The sequence below is a fragment of the Cetorhinus maximus genome, chromosome 5 (assembly GCF_964194155.1).
Source record: "Cetorhinus maximus chromosome 5, sCetMax3.hap1.1, whole genome shotgun sequence".
Classification (NCBI taxonomy): Eukaryota; Metazoa; Chordata; class Chondrichthyes; order Lamniformes; family Cetorhinidae; genus Cetorhinus; species Cetorhinus maximus.
This window is the reverse complement of record NC_135883.1, coordinates 13,098,937-13,117,029: the sequence shown is the minus strand read 5'-3', so window position 1 is coordinate 13,117,029 and position 18,093 is coordinate 13,098,937. Positions and strand designations below refer to the sequence as shown.

Below are 18,093 nucleotides of genomic sequence, written 5' to 3'. Positions count from 1 at the left end.
GCAAAGCATGTTCACCTTAACAGTTCAAAATGAGGTTCCTTTCAATTTGGTTCCTTTGCAGACAGTAGGCTTACAGCTGCTTTGATGTTGCACTCACAACTGCTCTCAGGTTATACCCAGCACTTCTCTTTGAATGTAAATTTTCATTGTATCACTGGGCCCTTTGAACTCCACCTCTTCGAACAATAAAACCCCTTTCATAGTACCAATTTTATTAGTAATATAAGCATCTTGCTTGGTGTCTCCTAGCTAGGTGCAAGATTTCACTCCCACTCTTGAATGTTCTGTTCAACAAAATGCAAATGTACCTCTACTACTGTGTTTACATCTCAAAACTACTATACATCAAAACACCCAGACTAGCTGGCATTAATCCAATTAAAACACAAACAGACCCACAGACTAAACCTCTATTTAAAAAAAAAAATTTCCAGTAACATTATTTACATTAATAGCTTCATGACACCTATGCGTGTGCTTGAAATCTTTTCTTTTGTTAATAAATGTTTAATTTAGTTTTCTAAAAATCTCTGAAGTTGTGGTAGACTTATTACTTCAGAATTCAGGGCACACATCTTGAAATAAAATACAAATTGCAAAACCGTTGTGACTGCATGATCCAGTTTCCTTCATGGATTTGATCCACCTCCACACATCGTCTGCCGCATCATAACAAATGACTGTGTGGTGGTCACTCCTACCGATACTGTCGTGGACAGATGAATCTAGAGCAGGCAGGTTGATGAGGATGAGGTCAAGTATGATTTTCCTTCTTGTTTGCTCTCTCACTGCCTGCTGCAGACCCAGTCTAGCAGCTCTGTCCTTTAGGACTCGGCCAGTTCGGTCTGTAGCGGTGCTACTGAGCCACTCTTGGTGATGGACACTGAAGTCCCTCACCCACAGTACATTTTGCGCCCTTGCCACCCTCAGTGCTTCTTCCAAGTGGTGTTCAACATGGAGGAATGCTGATCCATCAGTAGAGGGGGTCGGCATATGCTAATCAGCAGGAGGCTTCCTTGCCCATGTTTGACTTGATACCAAAGGACTTCATGGGGGCCAGAGTCGATGTTGAGGACTCCCAGGGCAACTCCCTCCCAACTATACCACTGTGCCGCTATCTCTTCTGGGTCTGTCCTGCCGATTTGACAGGACATACTCTGGGATGGTAATGATGGCACATTATCTGTAAAGTATGATTTCGTAAGTATGACTAATGTCAGGCTGTTGCTTGTCTAGGCTGTGGGACAGCTCTCCCAATTTTGGCACAAGCCTCCAGTTGTTAGTAAGGAGGATTTAGCAGGATCGACAGGTCTGAGATTGCCATTGTCATTTCTGGTGCCTAGGTTGATGCCAGGTAGTCCGTTCAGTTTCGTTCCTTATCCAATTTTCTGTAGCGTTTTGATACAACTCAGTGGCTTGTTAGGCCATCTGAGGGCATTTAAGAGTCAACCACATTGCTGTGGATCTGGAGTCACAAGTAGGCCAGACCAGGTAAGGACAGCAGATTTCCTTCCCTAATGGACATTAGTGAACCAGATGGGTGTTTATGACAATCGCCAATGGCTTCATGGCCATCATTAGACTTTTTATTGCAGACTTTTTATTGAATTCAAATTCAATTTGTGATGGAATTTGACCCCTGGTGCCCCAGAGCATTACCTTGAGTCTCTGGATTACTAGTCCAGTGACAATACTACCACACCACCACCTCCCATTGTGTACAACACTGACCTGCAAGAGGGAGGGAAGTAAGTGTTACGTACTTTGGGTGATGTGGCTGTCATTGTTGAACCTCTGGCAATGTGTGTGAATGCAAAATGTGGGTGGGAGGCTTGCCGCTGTGCTAGCTGTTAGAGGTTAGAGAAAGCATATGAATGTTCGGTATGATTTCTGATGAATAAAGATTGTTGTTGATGGGGGTGTGGTGAATTGAGCAGGCTATGAAGCTACTGATGTAATTGGTGGGATATGGTGTTTGAAGATGCATTCACTGACCTTGACCACTCATGTAAGGTCATTGAACTTCCAGGCCCTTGTGACTTTGACCCTGGCATTGACCTCCATGCTTTTCTGCACCCATTGCCTTCTGAATGTGTCACCTGGGGGCTTACTTGCCCCCTAAAGACACAGATCGTCTCTCTTCCTTTCCACCTCTCCAACCCAAGGGCTCCAGTGCAGTGTCTGAAAACCCTATACCCTATTCTTTCCCATATTGTGCCATTCTTCACTGCTAGGTCAGAATGACTTCCTGGATGACTGCCCAGCACCTGCTCCAGCTACAATGCACCTTCCCTTTGTAAGGTTTAGGCTAGCTTTAAGAAGTGCAGGCTAGCTTTACATGATAGCCATTTACAATATTAGATCCTTGCTTAGACATTCAGCCAGTCGACGTGCTGGCTGCTGTTGATATTAAAATGAGCAAGCAGGACGAAGTTGGTGTGCTGTTTGCATTGCAGTCAGTGGATGCTTCAGAATCTCTGTGCCCTCATTCAGAGGCTATTGAATTTAGCCCTCCCTGTGGCTGATAGGAAGTTGGTGGCTTGGCTCCCTTTTTTTCTGAGGATTGGCTTGTTTCCATCCAGCACTTCCCCAATAACTTGAGCTTTGATTGGAACCTAACTCTGTGGAAAATCTCTGGCATAAGCACATTTCTTACCACCCTATTTCAGTGTCCCACAGAGTATTGCTATCTGTATATCTGACCTTGATCAAACTTTAAAAGTTAGCACATTAATAAAATTTAACACACGTTTGCAATAGCCATAAAAATAATTGAAAGCAATTTAGAGACCAGACTTCAATACTTATAAAGCACCATTGTGACAGCTACAAAATGGATGACATAATTAGAGTGGGGCAACGTATAAAGCAATATCCACAGTGCAACAACTTTACATATTTCCTCATTAACCATGTTATCAGAAATGTAAACTCATGGAAATAATACATTTCATATCTACAATAATATGTCCTGGCTGTCAGCAAGAGATACGAGATATATGCACTTACGAAGCTGCCATTGACCCATTTGTGGAAAGACTCATTATATGCCATTGCAGCTCAGGGATGTCCTCTTTATATTTTAGTCTTCTTATGAATTCTGCCTATTGATTATCTGTTAAATTGGTATATAATGTAAGTTGTCACTGTGGCTGGCTCTACCAGCCAAAATAACCACTCCAGACTGTCAGAAACCCAACTGATAATTAGAAGTTCCAACAGGGCACAGCTATGCAAAGGGCAAGCAACAATCCAACTTTTTTTCATAACCTTAATCCCAACTAAATTTCCTCGAGTACTCTAATGAAAAGAAAACAAGTCCAACTTCCTTGGCTTCCTTAACATTTTAATATTTTGATTGTCTCTTTTCCTCCCAAGAACAATATTATTTTTCCTATGATTAGGTGAGGAGAACTATACCCAGTACTTCAGCCTCTTTTGATGTATACTCTGTTTCTTTGCTTTCAGTCCAGTATCTTGTTTCCTTTTGTTTTGACTTCAGCCCAATATTTGTGAAATGGTAGGATGAAAAGTTGAAAAGCAAAATACTGCAGATGCAAGAAATCTGAAATAAAACCAGAAAATGCTGGAAATACTCAAAATGTTTGGCAGTGCCTAATGAAGAGAGAAACAGAAGCCTTTTCGTTGTAGCAAATATGGCGGATAAGGCCCAAATCCGGAAGCTCCCCCCCCGACCCGAACCAGTACCTATCATTTTTGTGGGAGCGGGAACGGGCCCAGATTGGGATTTGTGCATGCGTATTTCGTGGAAGCTGCTGCCCGCAGAAATCAGCAGCTGCTTCCCCTCATGTGATTTTTGGTGTGAGAGGCTCCTGAAGTCCGATATGCACACATTAGACCTGGTAGGAACAGGTCTGAACTTTGTAGATTCATTTGGATAGCTGGGGTACCCTTTTGGAGAGGTAAGGTACCCCCTTGAATATGGTTTCGGGACACTTTTGGGGAAGGTAAGGTGCCCTTTGGGATTTCTAAAAGTAGGCATGAATGTGCATAGAAAGTGCAGAAGCTCTTTGGAACTGTCAAAAACAGCTGTCAAACATATCAAAATGAACTGTCAAAGAGAGCTGTCAAAGAATTTAAAACTCCTGCCCTTTAACTCTTCGTAAAAACTGATAGCAGTGTTAGAAAAAAAGATTGCATGCTACTTCACTCTCTGTTGACATAAGCCTTCGTGCTTCCATTACTGGATTACTGCTGCATGAGTGATTTCACAATCTGCCATTATCACAGTAGGGTGCGAGCCATTTCATAGTTTGACTGACAGCTCCATGTGGCTATGGACTCTTTGAAGTCGGACTATGAATTCCAATGCTTGTTTTTATAAGAGATTATGCAAGCGAATGAAATGGGTGGTTTTGTAAGAGATAAGTAATGTTAATGTAGTAAATGGGTTTTTATGAATGAGGTGTTTTAAAAAAAAATAATGACCCAGACCTTCCATTCAGTGGTTCTCCAGGGGATCTCCTGGAGGTCACCACGCAAGGACTGCACAGGAATTGCCCCCGAAGTTTCAACCGCACTTGGAACCATCCGAAACTCCGATTTTAAATCGGAGACGTCGGATGGTTCCAACTCCCTTGGCAGAATAGTTACCCAGGAAAAGTTAGGAGGATTAAAATCACTTCTAACTTCTGGGTAACTATAGTCTTGATCACCGCCCCGCCGCCCCCCAGATTATTCCCCCAACGATCGGCCTCCCACCCCCCACTAAAGCCGCCTATCCCCCCCACCCCCTGACAAAACACCCCGCCCCCCCCCGACCATCCGATCCCCCACTTCATGACTAGCCCACCCAACTACACCCCCTCCCCCGCTGACCACCCATCTCTTCCGTACCTGACTACTCCCACCCCACCCCCGATGCTGCCCCCACCCTGGAACCCATCTGACCCACTTACCTTACACACTTGCTTTCTCTCCTGTCAATTTGGTTGGGATCATTAAACTTACTGGTTTACAACAGCTAGTGCCTTAATAAGGGGGCGTGACTTTGATTCCACCCAATGATCCTGCACTGCACAGAAGGGACTCCCAGAACAGCTGCGCTGCACATTTCTCAGTAGGCCTAGGTCAGAAGTCTGGACGAGAAATGCACAGCTCCAAGAAAAAGGAGCGGAGTGGCAATCTGAGGGTGATTGCTACTCCATGGAAGATTTGGCCCAAAGTCTGCAATAGACATTTGGAACTTTATTGTATTTAATTTCAGCATGGCTCCTGAAGCCTGCCAGTGCATACTGGGTGAGTTGGTATGGTAGATGTGAAGGCATGAGTTGGCACTAAGTTGGCATTGTCTATAAAGGGCCATGGGTGGGCAGAGGGGCATGGTTTGGCATAGGGGCTATAAAGGACCATGGGGGGTTGGGGGCACAGGTTAGCATAGGGGATATAAAGGGCCGTGGGGTGGGTAGAGGGGCATAGGTATGAGGGACCGGGGGGTGGGTAGAGGACTTTAGGTGGAATAGGTTGGCATGGATGGCATATAAGCATGTAGTAGAGTAAGGGGCGAGGGCTGGAGGGCTGTTTTTTAGTTTTGTTTTTTAAATTAAACTCCAACACAGTCCTGGACACCGAGGTAGGCCAGTGCACTCAGCATCCTCTGCACTCATTCCAGGGATTCCTGGCCCGACTCCCAGGGAACCCCCCCCCCACCACCCTGGAATAAAAATCTGATATTCCGTCAGATGTTTTTAGACGTTGGATTCGGAGAGCTGGGAATTCTCCCGACTCTGCATACCTGACCCACAGATGAAAACCTAGGCCAGAGCTGATGACTTCTGAGTTTTTTTTTTGGTTGTTGTGTGCCCCTGACTTCCCTTGATTACTGAATGGTGTTGGTGATTGTTAAATAAATACACACATGTGAAGTACCTTTGTATTGCATGATGGATGCATGGCATCTTCTAAGGTTTGTACATGTGGCTAAAGCATTGTATCTCCATGAGCCACACCTGTCGCTGGTCAGCAATTTCTGTTGGATGACAATGTTGTAAGAGAGGTAGAGAATAAACCCAGTAAAGTATTTAATTCCTTCCCTAAAGGATAAGTAGAAAAGAATTAGGAATAGCACAACAATAAATGTAATACCATGTGCCCAGAGGGTTAATATGCAAGCAGAATGCGACTGAAATAACATTTGGAGATTGAGATTATTCCGAAGTGACTATTTAGATGGACTGAGATATGACATTTTAGGTCTTTTTCTCAAGACCTATAATTCCCCTGGGAAGTTGGGCTGGCCAGCGATCATCACTTCATATAATTTTAATGGAAAATTTATTTCCTGATGTTATCATGCACGAAGGTCCAATAACTCAGTTTAGGTGGAAGGGGAAATGAGATTTTGTTCAACAGCACCTTTTGAGAGCTGTTATTAATTTGTAGACCTAGCTGTGAAAGAATAGCTGCGGGGGAAGATTATGGTTACTGTGGTTACAAAATTGATAATACCAGTCAGAGGCATCATACCTTAGTTTGAACCTAAATATAGCTTTGTGTCACTGGAAGTTTTCACAGATGCTAATCTTTTGCTCTCTGTTTTTAATATTCAAAATTGAGGCTATATCAGAGCAGGCAAGTCTTGACTGGAGGCCAGGTACTTGCCAGTAAAATATTAACTCTAAACTGTTCACATGTATCTCTGATTCCCTGGATTAAAGAGGAATTAATGAAGATATGGCATAAGGTAACCCACTTGGTGTCTCCGTCAACCTAAGTTGCTAGATGTCCAAAAACAGGGGAGCAAGGAGAAATAATCCAAAAAGTACTGTTGGAGATCTCTGTTCACAGGAAATGCAGTTGCTGCAACTACAAAATAAATACAACAAAGTATTGACTGGTTTTACATTGAATAACAGTAATCATATTGGGCAGAATCTTCTGGCTGATGTGCAGGTGGTGGAGTCCGCATGCCAGTGCTTAAAATGTCGTGTGAGCGTCCCGACATCAGCGCGCAGCATCACGATATTTCGGTTGGCGGGCGCGCTATGCAGCAGGACGCGCACCCGCCATTAATTGTTAAGCCTCCAACACAGTCCTGGACACCGAGGTAGGCCAGTGCACTCAGCATCCTCTGCACTCATTCCAGGGATTCCTGGCCCGACTCCCAGGGAACACCCCCACCACCCTGGAATAAAAATCTGACATTCCGTCAGATGTTTTTAGACGTTGGATTTGGCCTTGTTAAGGCCGTTAACTCTCCAATCGACCAGGATTTTGAGGGGCCCGTGCGTCAGCGGCGATCGGCTGCCCACCCGCTGCCGAGTCAATCGGGCCTGCCCGCACATCAAGGGCAAAATTCTGCCCATTTAGTTGCACTCAGATTTCCACACACATGGACATAGGATTAGGAGTAGATCATTCAAACCCTTGAGCCTGTTCTACCATTCAGTTAAATCACGGTTGATCCGTACCTCAACTCTAGTTATCTGCCTTTGATCCATAGCCCTTAATATTCCTCCATAATAAAAATCTGTCAGTCTCAGTCAGGAACATTTCAATTAAGGGATTATGCAATAAATGAAATGTTTGTTGTTGTAAGGGATAACGTAGTTGAAGGAATGTAAATGTAGTAAATGGGTATTTATGAATTCGAGTATCTTTGTCCTTTTGGGGGTGAGAATTCCACATTTTTATGAATTATGTGAAGAAGTGCTTATTGATTTCACTTCTTTCTAATTTTAACACTGGGTGGAAGTTTCCAGCCCCTTACACCAGCAGGATCTTCTGGTCCCGCCAATGTGAACGGAGATTTCAATGGCTCGCCAGCCCCGCCGCAGTGGGGGCTGTAAAATCCCAGCCTATGGCTCTTGTCCTGGATTCCGCCTGCAAAGGAATGAGCTTCTCTGTACCTACATTTATTGTACCTTTTTATTATGTCGAACCCCTCAATATGGGTCACCCTCAAACTTCTAACCTCCAAGAAACACGAACCAAGTTTACATAATGTGTTTTCTTAATTTAACCCTTTAACCCTGGTATCATACTGCTGAACCTGTTGTACCCCTCCAAAGCCAATAGCATTCCTGAGGTGTGGTGCCTAAAACAGAACATAGCTGTCCAGATAGAGCCCGAGCAAGGCTTTGTACCACCAAAGCAACACTTGAGGAATCTCCCCTCTGTATTTCAACCCCATTGAGATTAAGTCAATGTGCAAAGTGAGGTATCCTGTCCCTTTAAGGGAATCAATACTGATCATGTGACAGTCACTGTACAGTGTGGGTAACTGGGAACTGTAAGTCTAGTCCTGGAGGTTCCTGAGTGAGTAAGTATGATCTGGTGCTCTGCCCTATGTCTCAATAAACCATCACTGTTTACTCTTATATCAGCCTCCCCCCGTTTATTGATTGTGAGCAGCAATTGAGGAGAACATAGGAAGGCGTGCAGTTAGAGTTCAGTTGGCCAACGAACTCATTTACCCAAGACATAAAAGTCCAATATTCCATTAGACTTTTTGATTAGTTTGTGTACCCGTGTACTAGTTCCCCCATCATTCCCAGTCTCACACCATTAAAAATATATTCTGGTTTGTCTTTCTTGGATCCAAAATGGATGACTTCACACATTTAATTCCGTCTAACCTTAGTTTTGCACACTCACTTAATCTGTCTATGTCCCTATATAACTCGCAGTTCTTCCTACAAAGCGTTCTGTGCCTCCTAATTTAATGTTATCTGCAATCTTGGATGTTCAGCTCTATTCCTTCATCCAAGTCATTGACAGCTGAGGCCCCAGTACATATCCCTGGAAACATCACTTTTCACATCCCGTCAATCACAGTACATTCCCTTTATCCCTACTGTGTCCAAACACCCATCTCATTACAACCGTTACAAGGTGATCTTCAGTTCTGCATGCTTTTATTTTTTGTCAAAAATTTCATAGGCATTGACCCCAACTGCGATTTCATACTGGTTGGCCAATTAACAGCCAGCCAGCATGAAACGCACGCTGAAATATTCAGCACCGCCAGAGTGGGGGTGGGGGTGGGAAGAAGGCAGGTGCCGATGTCAGCGCGGGTGTGAGCGAGCACCGAATGAAAGCTCCCTGAAGGCAGAGAGCTGCCTCAGGGAGGTGAAGACCTGAAAAATCAAAAATAAAGGTTTTAGAAGCTGAAAGAAAGTGTCCATGCATCATTATAAATCGCCTGAAAGTTTAGCGACTGAAATGCTGTTCACAGAAATTTATTTATATTTTATTTCATCGCGGAAGCCTCATCCCGCCCGCGGATGAGGTTTGAAGAAAAATGCAAAGTCCGCCTGGCCAATTCGACCATCCGCCAACTGTAAGGTTGGACGGGCAATGGTAAAAGTAAAGACAATTGCAACTTTAATTACCTTAACTGGCCTCTTAATTGTCGGCGGGTGCGCTTTCGACTTTTGCATGCGCCCGCCGACTGAAATATCACGCGAGCATCATGGGATGATGCCAGGACGCTTACCTGACGTCATCTCGCGCAATTTTGCCTCCGATCAGGCCAGGCGCGTGCCCGCCCGCCAACCTAAAAATTCTGCCCCGTATGTAAGACCATATCAGATGCCTTCCACACCATGTAGACAACATCCATAGACATTCCCCTGTCCAGCATATTGGTGATATCCTCAAAAAATTAAACTGGGTTTATCAGATTTCTGTCATGTGCTCTCGCACACACACACACACACACACACACACGTCCTCATTTGTGACTGGTCCGAAGTTTTCCATTTTCCCAAAGCCCTACATGTAAAATTTTTAGAAACTGGATATCAGCTTGAAAGCTTAACTATTCTTTTTGATGCCCCTGCCCTGGTGGTTCTATTTTTGAAAGTAAAGATCCATAATGTTTGTACTCGTCTCCTTGTTTGATTCAACTCTCAAATCCAAGAGGTTTTTATTTAAAGGCCATGAAGCAGGAAATGAGCAGTTCTGTCAACATTGGGCAAACCTGAGGTGTGAGACTTTGGGTAGCCAGTAAGACAAAGAGTGAAGGCACAAGCTTGCAGCCGATTTTCACCTCCCAAAGCCACGCACAAGAATTGTTCTGAGAATCCTTATTTTACATTCTTTTTCAGGAAAAGGATCCATCAATAACAGCACCATTAATGATGAAACTTCTGTAGCCCTGCTGTATTTCAGGTTCATCTGGAATATTTACATGTTGGCATTAAGTTGACTCATTCAGACTTTGATATGCACTGTAAAAACAGGATAGTTTTTGTAATCATGGGCAGAGTTTTACCCTTGGCGTGCGGGTGCGTGCCTGACATGCCCGTGCATGAAATAAAGCACGTTGATGTCGGGCGAGCATCCCAACCTCGACGCGCACTCTCACGATATTTCGCTAGGCAGGTGCGCGATGAAGACGGAGGCGTGCCTGCCATTAATTAAGAGGCCAGTTAAGGCCCTTGAGAGACCGATTGACTCCGAGTTTACGTAGCCCGTGCGATTTTCAGGCTGTCCCGCGGGCAGGCCACAATTTGCAAAAACTGATCCACTGGCAAGACAAGAGGGGTCAGTGGGCTTCACAAAGTGAATGTTAGTAGTTTTGGATATCACTTGCTGCTGCTTGCTCCTGTAAACAGGACAGCTTCATTTCACTTCAGAGCTGCATTCAGAGCATTTAGAATCTTCAGCTCAGGACTCAGTGTTGTCTTCCAGGCCCCTGGACAATTCAACACCACGTGGAGCGTTCCAGGTATCAGACAGCCTTCCCTTACCCTTGTAATAGGGATTGTGGTCTGCGCTAGAGGCATCTCCTCTGAGGAGGAAGAGAGGGCCAGAAGGAGGAGGCCAGATGCCAGATGTCCTATTCAGCTTCCAGGGGAGGAGAGGCGCAGGCATAAGGGGTGCAGGGCCAACAAGAAGGCCAACGTGGAAGGGGCTGCAGAAGGCGCCACTATCCTGCTGCCAGGGTTTACAGGCAGCGATGCAGCTACCTCAATATGTCTGAGGTGCAATGCCGAAGGAGGCTCTGTCTCCCAAAGGAGACAGTGACCTCCATCTGTCAGAGGATCGTCCCTGAGATCAGCTCTGACTGTGTGGGTGGATACCTCATGCCAATGGCTCTGAAGGTCACAGTGGCCCTAAACTTCTACACCTCCGGCTCTTTCCAGGGCTCAATGGGGGATCTGTGTTGAGTCTTCCAATCAGCTGTCCACAGTTGCGTCAAACTGGTGACAGACAAAAAAAACTCATTTACTTCTGGGGGACAAACATAGCCGAAAATAACATTCACCGGAGTTTTACATTCCCCCATTTTTCTGTTTTTTATTTAAATGATGCAAACAAATATCACCCATGATCAGGCCATGTTGCACTTAAGGTGCTTTAAGTTTTCACTTGCGGATGCCCCGTCTAGGTGCTCCCTCCTGGCTGGCACCGGCGTTGGAGACAACCTGCTCACTCTATTGTCCTGTTGGCCTTGATGACCTTGGCGGGCGTCCTCTGGCCCGTGGGGCCTGTGCTCGCCCCGCCTGGGAGGGAGCAGCCAGTGCCTTTGCTGGCATCTTCCCAGTCGCCACAGCCTCATCAGATGCCACGGTCTCTGGCAGAGGGGTGGAGGAGCTGCTGCCATCATCCGGAGCACCCTGAGAGGAGCCCACAGAGACAAGAAGCAGCTTGTGCATCAACGTCGGGTCGCTCTGGACCTCCCTGCTCACCATTGATAGACGGGCACCAAGCTGGGATACTGGGTGCCCAATGCATCTTCTACACTGACACTGACCAGCTGAGGACATTGCAGGGTGTGAGGGCTTGCACACCCCCAGGAACTACTGATTGAATCCCTGGAGAAGCCTCTCCATGAGAGTCGCCACTCGCTGCCTGGAGGAGGCATTGCACTCGGCCATGAGGGTCAGCGCAGTGCTTATGCTCCGCATGGACTCCTCCACAACGGACACCATGGCATGCATCCCCTCATGTATCTCCGCCAGATCTTCCCGCACACCCTGCTGGTCATCCAGCAGCTGCTGCCTTAGGGATGACTCTAGAGGCCCATCATCAGCCATCAGCTGAGCATTGTCCTGTTCCCCAACAGTCCTCCGACTGCCGGCGTCTTGGGCACTCTCTGCCTCCACCTGCACCTCAAGCGAGTGTGAAGTGCCCTCACCAATGTGCACTGAGATACTAGAGCCGATCTTATGCCCACCGAGGTGCTGGTATCTGCGCTGGTGCCTGCTTAACAGACTGGGTGTGACGCTGGTGCGTGCTCACCATGCTGGTCCTCGGGTCAGGGGTGGGCCTTCAAGCTCCTCACAACGAGGAGCTGCTGCTGAACCTAAAAGGGAGAAGAAGGACATGTCATTACACTGTCAGTGTGCATGCCTGGCACCCTGATGAGACAGAGGGCAGAATTTAGCCCTCGATGGCGGGCAGGCCCCACTGGCTCGGTGGCAGGCAGACAGCCGAACTCCGCCACCGAAACGGGCCCCGCCGCCATTTTGAGTGGGTGGGCCAATTAAGGCCCACCCAACAGGCTGCTATGCGCTTCCTGTGCAAGGAGGGAGGGAATCCCCAGCTGTCAAAGTGCGCTGTTTCACGCATGCGCACGAAAGAGCGCACTGCTCCCTGTGACTAAGCGCTGTCTCAGGGAGATCACTGAAAGTTTAATAAACCTAAAAAATAGCAAAATAAAAAAATTATTAACATGTTCCCCTCGTGACAATGTCACACGAGGTGGGACATGTTAATAAATATTACATAAAGTTTATTAAAGTTTTTAAAAACTGACATGAAACCTCATCCCGCCAGTGGATGAGGTTTCATGTTTTTTCAGAAGCCCGCTGGGGCTCCTGGCCTGCCCGCCAAACCTGAATATTTAAATGGGGCGGGATGATGTCGGGGATTCCTCCCGACGTCATCCCGCGTCATTTTCGCATTGGCGAGCGGGACCCACCCCCAACTCGCCGACGGAAAAATTCTGGCCAGAGATCTGCATCATGGTGCCCTCGTCTTTCCATTATCGATGAGCGTTCCAGGTTCAAGGCTCACATCAATAAAGAGACTACACCGCAATGGCTGCAAAAAGCCACATTCTCACCTCAGTGCACTGCACCCTTACCTTCCTCTGGCACCCCAACCTCACCACGGCCGCTTGACCAAGGTGCATGGCGCCTCTCCAGCTCCAGGGCCTCCTGCTTGCATCACAAGAGGATGAGGAGGTGTGGGGGTTCCCTGCCAGTCTGCGACCTCTCAGAATTGTTATGGGATGTTTCCTCCTGGAAGGATAGAGGAGCATTGAGTAGTCCACTCTCTACCTGCAGCCCCGTTGCAGCCTGGCCAACCCCACCTGAGGAATACCTCGCAGGGCTTATCCGATTCGTGACCCTGGAGCCACTAGGCACTCAGTCCAAGCAGCCAGGGCTCACCCCCTTGGCCAGACCCTGTCTCATTTGCCACTCACACTCTAACACGTCTGAGGTTCACGGAGGGGATGGGCAGCTCTTAACTGCCCTGCAAAGTGACCCATGCCAACACAGTACTCACCCTTCCCGATCGCAGGAGATTGGTGAAGCGCTTCCGGCACAGCGCCCGTGTGCACCTCACCATATCGTGGCTGCTGACTGTGGATGCCGCCTCCTCCCAGACCTTTTTTGAGAGGTGGGGGGGGCCTCCTCCTCTCGTCCCTGGAGACAAGTGTTTCTCTCCCGGCTGCCACCTCCGCCAGGAGGGCAGCGAGGCCCTCGTCCAAAAAATGCGGGGCCAACAGCCCCGCTGACCTGCCCTCGCGCCTGCCGAGCCCACCCGCTGCAGCATCCATGCACACGACTTCCACGTCCTTCAGTGGCAGCCTTCCAGGGGCTGCCAAGGCCACATTTGAATCAGCCACCAAGTCGCCATTGGAACCGCCCGCCCTTTCGCACTCATTGAAAGGCCTCATCTCATGCTAGGGGCCTTAATTGGCCTTCCCGTGTAAAATTGCAGTGCGCTGCTGATCGCGGGCGGCAGTCGGCTTCCTGACCCCCCCCTCCCTCCCTCCCCACCGCCCCCCCACCACACCAAGGGTAAAATTCTGCCCCATAAATCTGTCCCTTAAACTGGACCATGAATAGCTCGTGCCTTATAAATAACTAGAATAGACTGTAAAATGTTGCAGGTTCTATAGCAAATGGCATTTAACCTGCTATTTATTATGTTTAATTTTTCCAGAGACCATGGCATGGAGTGCTCCACCTGATTCTCTCGGTGATACAGTGTGCAGCTGGAATGAGGCAACTGACAAAGCCAGCGCTTGGACAGTGGGAGGAGATGCGAATTCTATGTCCTGGGGACCCTCGGAGAGACCAAAGGCTACCTCGGGTTGGGGAGTAACAGCCAAGGACTTGAGCTGCAGTGGAGTCGACTGGGATACTGCAGATTCTGCTGAGCAGGACATCTTCGCCAATATAGGTCAGTATCTTTAAAATTGTTTGTAAGTGCAGTGAGAGCAAAGGAATGGATGATGCAGTGGATTAAAATAGCTGGCCAGACAGATGGAATAAACTGACGTGACAAAAGTCTCCTTGTACTGAGGATTAGAAGCTCACATGATCAAGTATGAGTAGTCTCAATATTGTTCCTAGTTAGTCTGACTCCAGGCACAGAACAATCCATAATGAGACACAATACTGTCCACGAAGGGGGTGAAAGTGCAAATCTCACACTGGATCAGTGAAATCTCTGAGGCTGGGATTAAAGCGCATTGTTGGAACACTGAAGTAGAGTTTACCTAACCCCATTAAATGTGATATGAGGTTGCACCTTGCAAAGCTGGTAATTCATGATAGGAAAGAGCAGGCGATGCCACAGTTGTGGCCTGGGTGCTCTCAGATTCTTCTGTAAATTACTTATATTAGATTTGATCTTTGGTATTCTAGGCTAGAGGCAGCCTTGTACAAAGTATGTGTGTTTTATTACCGTTATAAAAGAAGCTACAATACGAGAAATAAAGTATTAAAATACAATGCTTATATTTATAGCATAATAAAATAAGAGACATGCACTTGTCAACATCCACAAGGAGATCGATCTAGAATGGCCTTGTGGTAACACATGAGTGTGTCGAGTCTCACTTTGAGAATTTTCCATTATACTGTGCTTCATGTCTGCCTTATATACACCACATCACTTGTATAATGGAAATCTTGTACCTGTATGTCAGTAGATTTCACCAAGTCAAAGCAGCCTTCTAACCATTCTCACACGTTCCAAGACTCCCACACTCCTGACTCCCAAAGCCTGCCCACCATGCACAAGGCACAAGCCAGTAATGTGATTGAATACTCTCCACTTGCCTGGGTGAGTGCAGCTTCGACAACAAGCAAGAAGCTTGACACCATGCAGGCCAAAACAGCCTGCTTGTTGGCATCCCATTCACCGCCTCAAACATTAACTCCCTCCACCACCAGAGCACATTGGCAACAGTGTGCACCATCTACAATATGCACTGCAGTCATTTGCCAAGCCTCCTTCGGCAGCACCTTCCAAACTTGCAATCACTACCACCTAGAAGAACAAGAGCAACAGAATAATGAGAACGCCATCCTGACTTGGAACTATATCGCTGTTCCTTCACTGTCACTGGGTCAAAACCTGGAAATTGCTTCCTAACAGTATTGTGGGCGTACCTATACCGCATGGACTGCAGCGGTTCATGAAGGCAGTTCAACACTAGTTTCTCAAGGGCAATTAGGGATAGACAACAAATGCTGGTTTTGTTTTATTAACAAATGAAATAAAGATAGGCAGACACAGTCAGCCAATAGTTCCCATGCTACAATCCCATAATATAACCACAGTTATGTCTCCTAACATAGGTTATAAGGATACTTACACAAATTGCTGACAGTAACAACTCTGAACTGAAAAGGTTTCTTCTGCTATTTTAAAAAAAACCTGTGAAATTTAACTTTTATCAAGTCCCATGGCTACTCAATGATACAGAAGTATATTATTTGCCAAGCAGTGATTTTAGTAAGGACAACATTTATCTGCCTTGGGACAATTTATTATGTCAAAGGTATTATATAAATTGAAGTGGTTGATTCAGTCTTTGCCATTGTTCTTATAACTATGTGTGCAGTAATTTTTTGACCTGCTAAACTCGATGGTCTATTTGCCTAACAAAAAAAAAGTGACAAAGATTCTCACTTCGATTTTTTCCCCCTGGGAAGCATTCAAGAGGAATTGTTTATATCACTTCTAATCGGCCAGTGTCTGCAGCTAGAATTTTGTGCAGATGCTGGGGTATGTGAGAAAGAAAGGATGGGGGAAAGGAGACCAACTGGGCAACAAAATAAGCCACAATTTGGAGGAAAAGGACATAGAGGAAAGGGACAGAACACAAGTGAGAGAGGGGGAGCTAGGGCAGAAACGATAAGGGAAGTTGGCAGTTTGTATAGTTAGAGTGTAGTATATAATGAAGTTTTGCTTTAATATTACTGTAGAAAACTTGAAAGACATGGACAGATACTGGCAATATTTATAGAACTGGACTTTGATATCTACTTATCGGCAAGTTTTAAGGATGCAGGAGTCTCAAGTGGATTTGGATGAGAATGTCATGTAATTTTATGTGGAAGCTTCTACATTAACATTGCAATGTTAAAAGCTTTATGAACTAATTGTAACATATATAGGAGACTTGCACTCTGTTGACGTCTTAAAAAGAGCTAATTAAGAAGGTTGTTTGCAAATAAGAATTTGATTGCAGACTTAAATTCTTCAGGTCTGTTGCCCATTGAAATGTAGATTCGCTAAATGTTAGAGGTTTTAAGGGCTGTTTTCCCTGATGGGATGTTCTCTACAGTAAACGACACTCGAGATTTGGTTGGGAAAATGGGAGAGCGCCGCAGCTCTGATCTAATCAGGAGCTTGTAACACAGATTCCCTGATCAGCAATTTCTGTGAAGACTGTTACATGCTGAAAATGCCTAATTGGGAAATGAGCCCTTTTACAAGCACTCATATTCCAAAACTAGTGTAATGAACAATCTCAAACCCATTGATTTGAGAAGCAACTGATTTGTTACCTTGTCATGAATTGATCTTGCTGATTTGTGTTTAGGAACATGGGACAACAAGACGGGTGTGAGAAAGCCTCCTGTGACCTTTGGAGCATTTCCTGATCCTCCCGAAACAAGTAAGTGCAGAGAATTCTCATGTCTATACCCTACTTTCGGTTCATTTCATTGTCAGCAGTGAGCTATATTGTAATGCATTATAAATAGAGGCTGCTGAATAGTGGCCATTAAATCATAGAAAGCTAATACAGTTGAGTTTCTTTTCATTCTTTCATGGGATGTGAGCATTGCTGGCAAGGCCAGCATTTCCTGCCCACCCCTAATTGCTTTTGGCTTGCTCAGCCATTTCAGGGGGCAGTTAAGAGTCAACCACACTGCTGTGAATCTAGAGTCACGTGTAAGCCAGACCAGGTAAAGTAGGCAAATTTCCTTTCCTAAAGAACATCAGTGAACCAGATGGGTTTTTATGACAATCGATGATAGTTTAATAGTCTTCATTACTGAAACAAGCTTTCAAATCCACTACGTTACCACCTCCCCCTTAAATTATGCCATAGTCTGAGAGGATAATGAATTTTTGATATTTTTAATAAGTATTATCAACCACAGCCTTACTCTTTGTTGTCACAGGTTTCTGTTTTAAATCATTTCATTGTGATGCAGGACTCCTCAGAGGAGTTTGCTGATGTAGTACCACACAGAATAACAGTTGTTTTTGATAGATATGATTTGTGAATTTACCACTAATACATACAGCTCCCATTTTCCAAGGCTCCATTTGTAGCACAACACTTTGTTGGTGATATGTTTGGATTGAAAAATTGGTCCCCAACTTTGTGGGCCAAATTGGTTTTGGACAGAGCAAAGAAGCAGTGCGACCAAGGAAAATTCATGCTGATATATTCAAATGATTAAATTTAGGTCCCACATTAAATTTCATGACTCTGGGCAAGGCTTTTCCCCCAAGGTGCACCTTGCTCATATAAAATGGGACCAAGCCAGTTGTAGTGTACATGGATTTTCAGGAGGATGTTCAGTAAGGTGTTCAGCAAGAGGCTAGAATGGTACAGGCTTGTACAATAAAAAGAAATGTAGT

At 45.8% G+C, this 18,093-nt stretch overlaps 1 protein-coding gene across 1 annotated transcript in view; it reads left to right on the top strand.

Annotated features, from left to right (window-relative positions):
* LOC144680499 (protein LYRIC-like) overlaps window positions 1–18,093 on the top strand; it is a 109,321-nt gene that overhangs the window by 51,884 nt on the left and 39,344 nt on the right. The window contains exons 5-6 of the mRNA XM_078541540.1: window positions 14,146–14,385; window positions 17,042–17,116. Of these exons, the coding sequence (XP_078397666.1) occupies window positions 14,146–14,385; window positions 17,042–17,116 (315 nt within the window). The remainder of the gene's footprint in view (window positions 1–14,145; window positions 14,386–17,041; window positions 17,117–18,093) is intronic.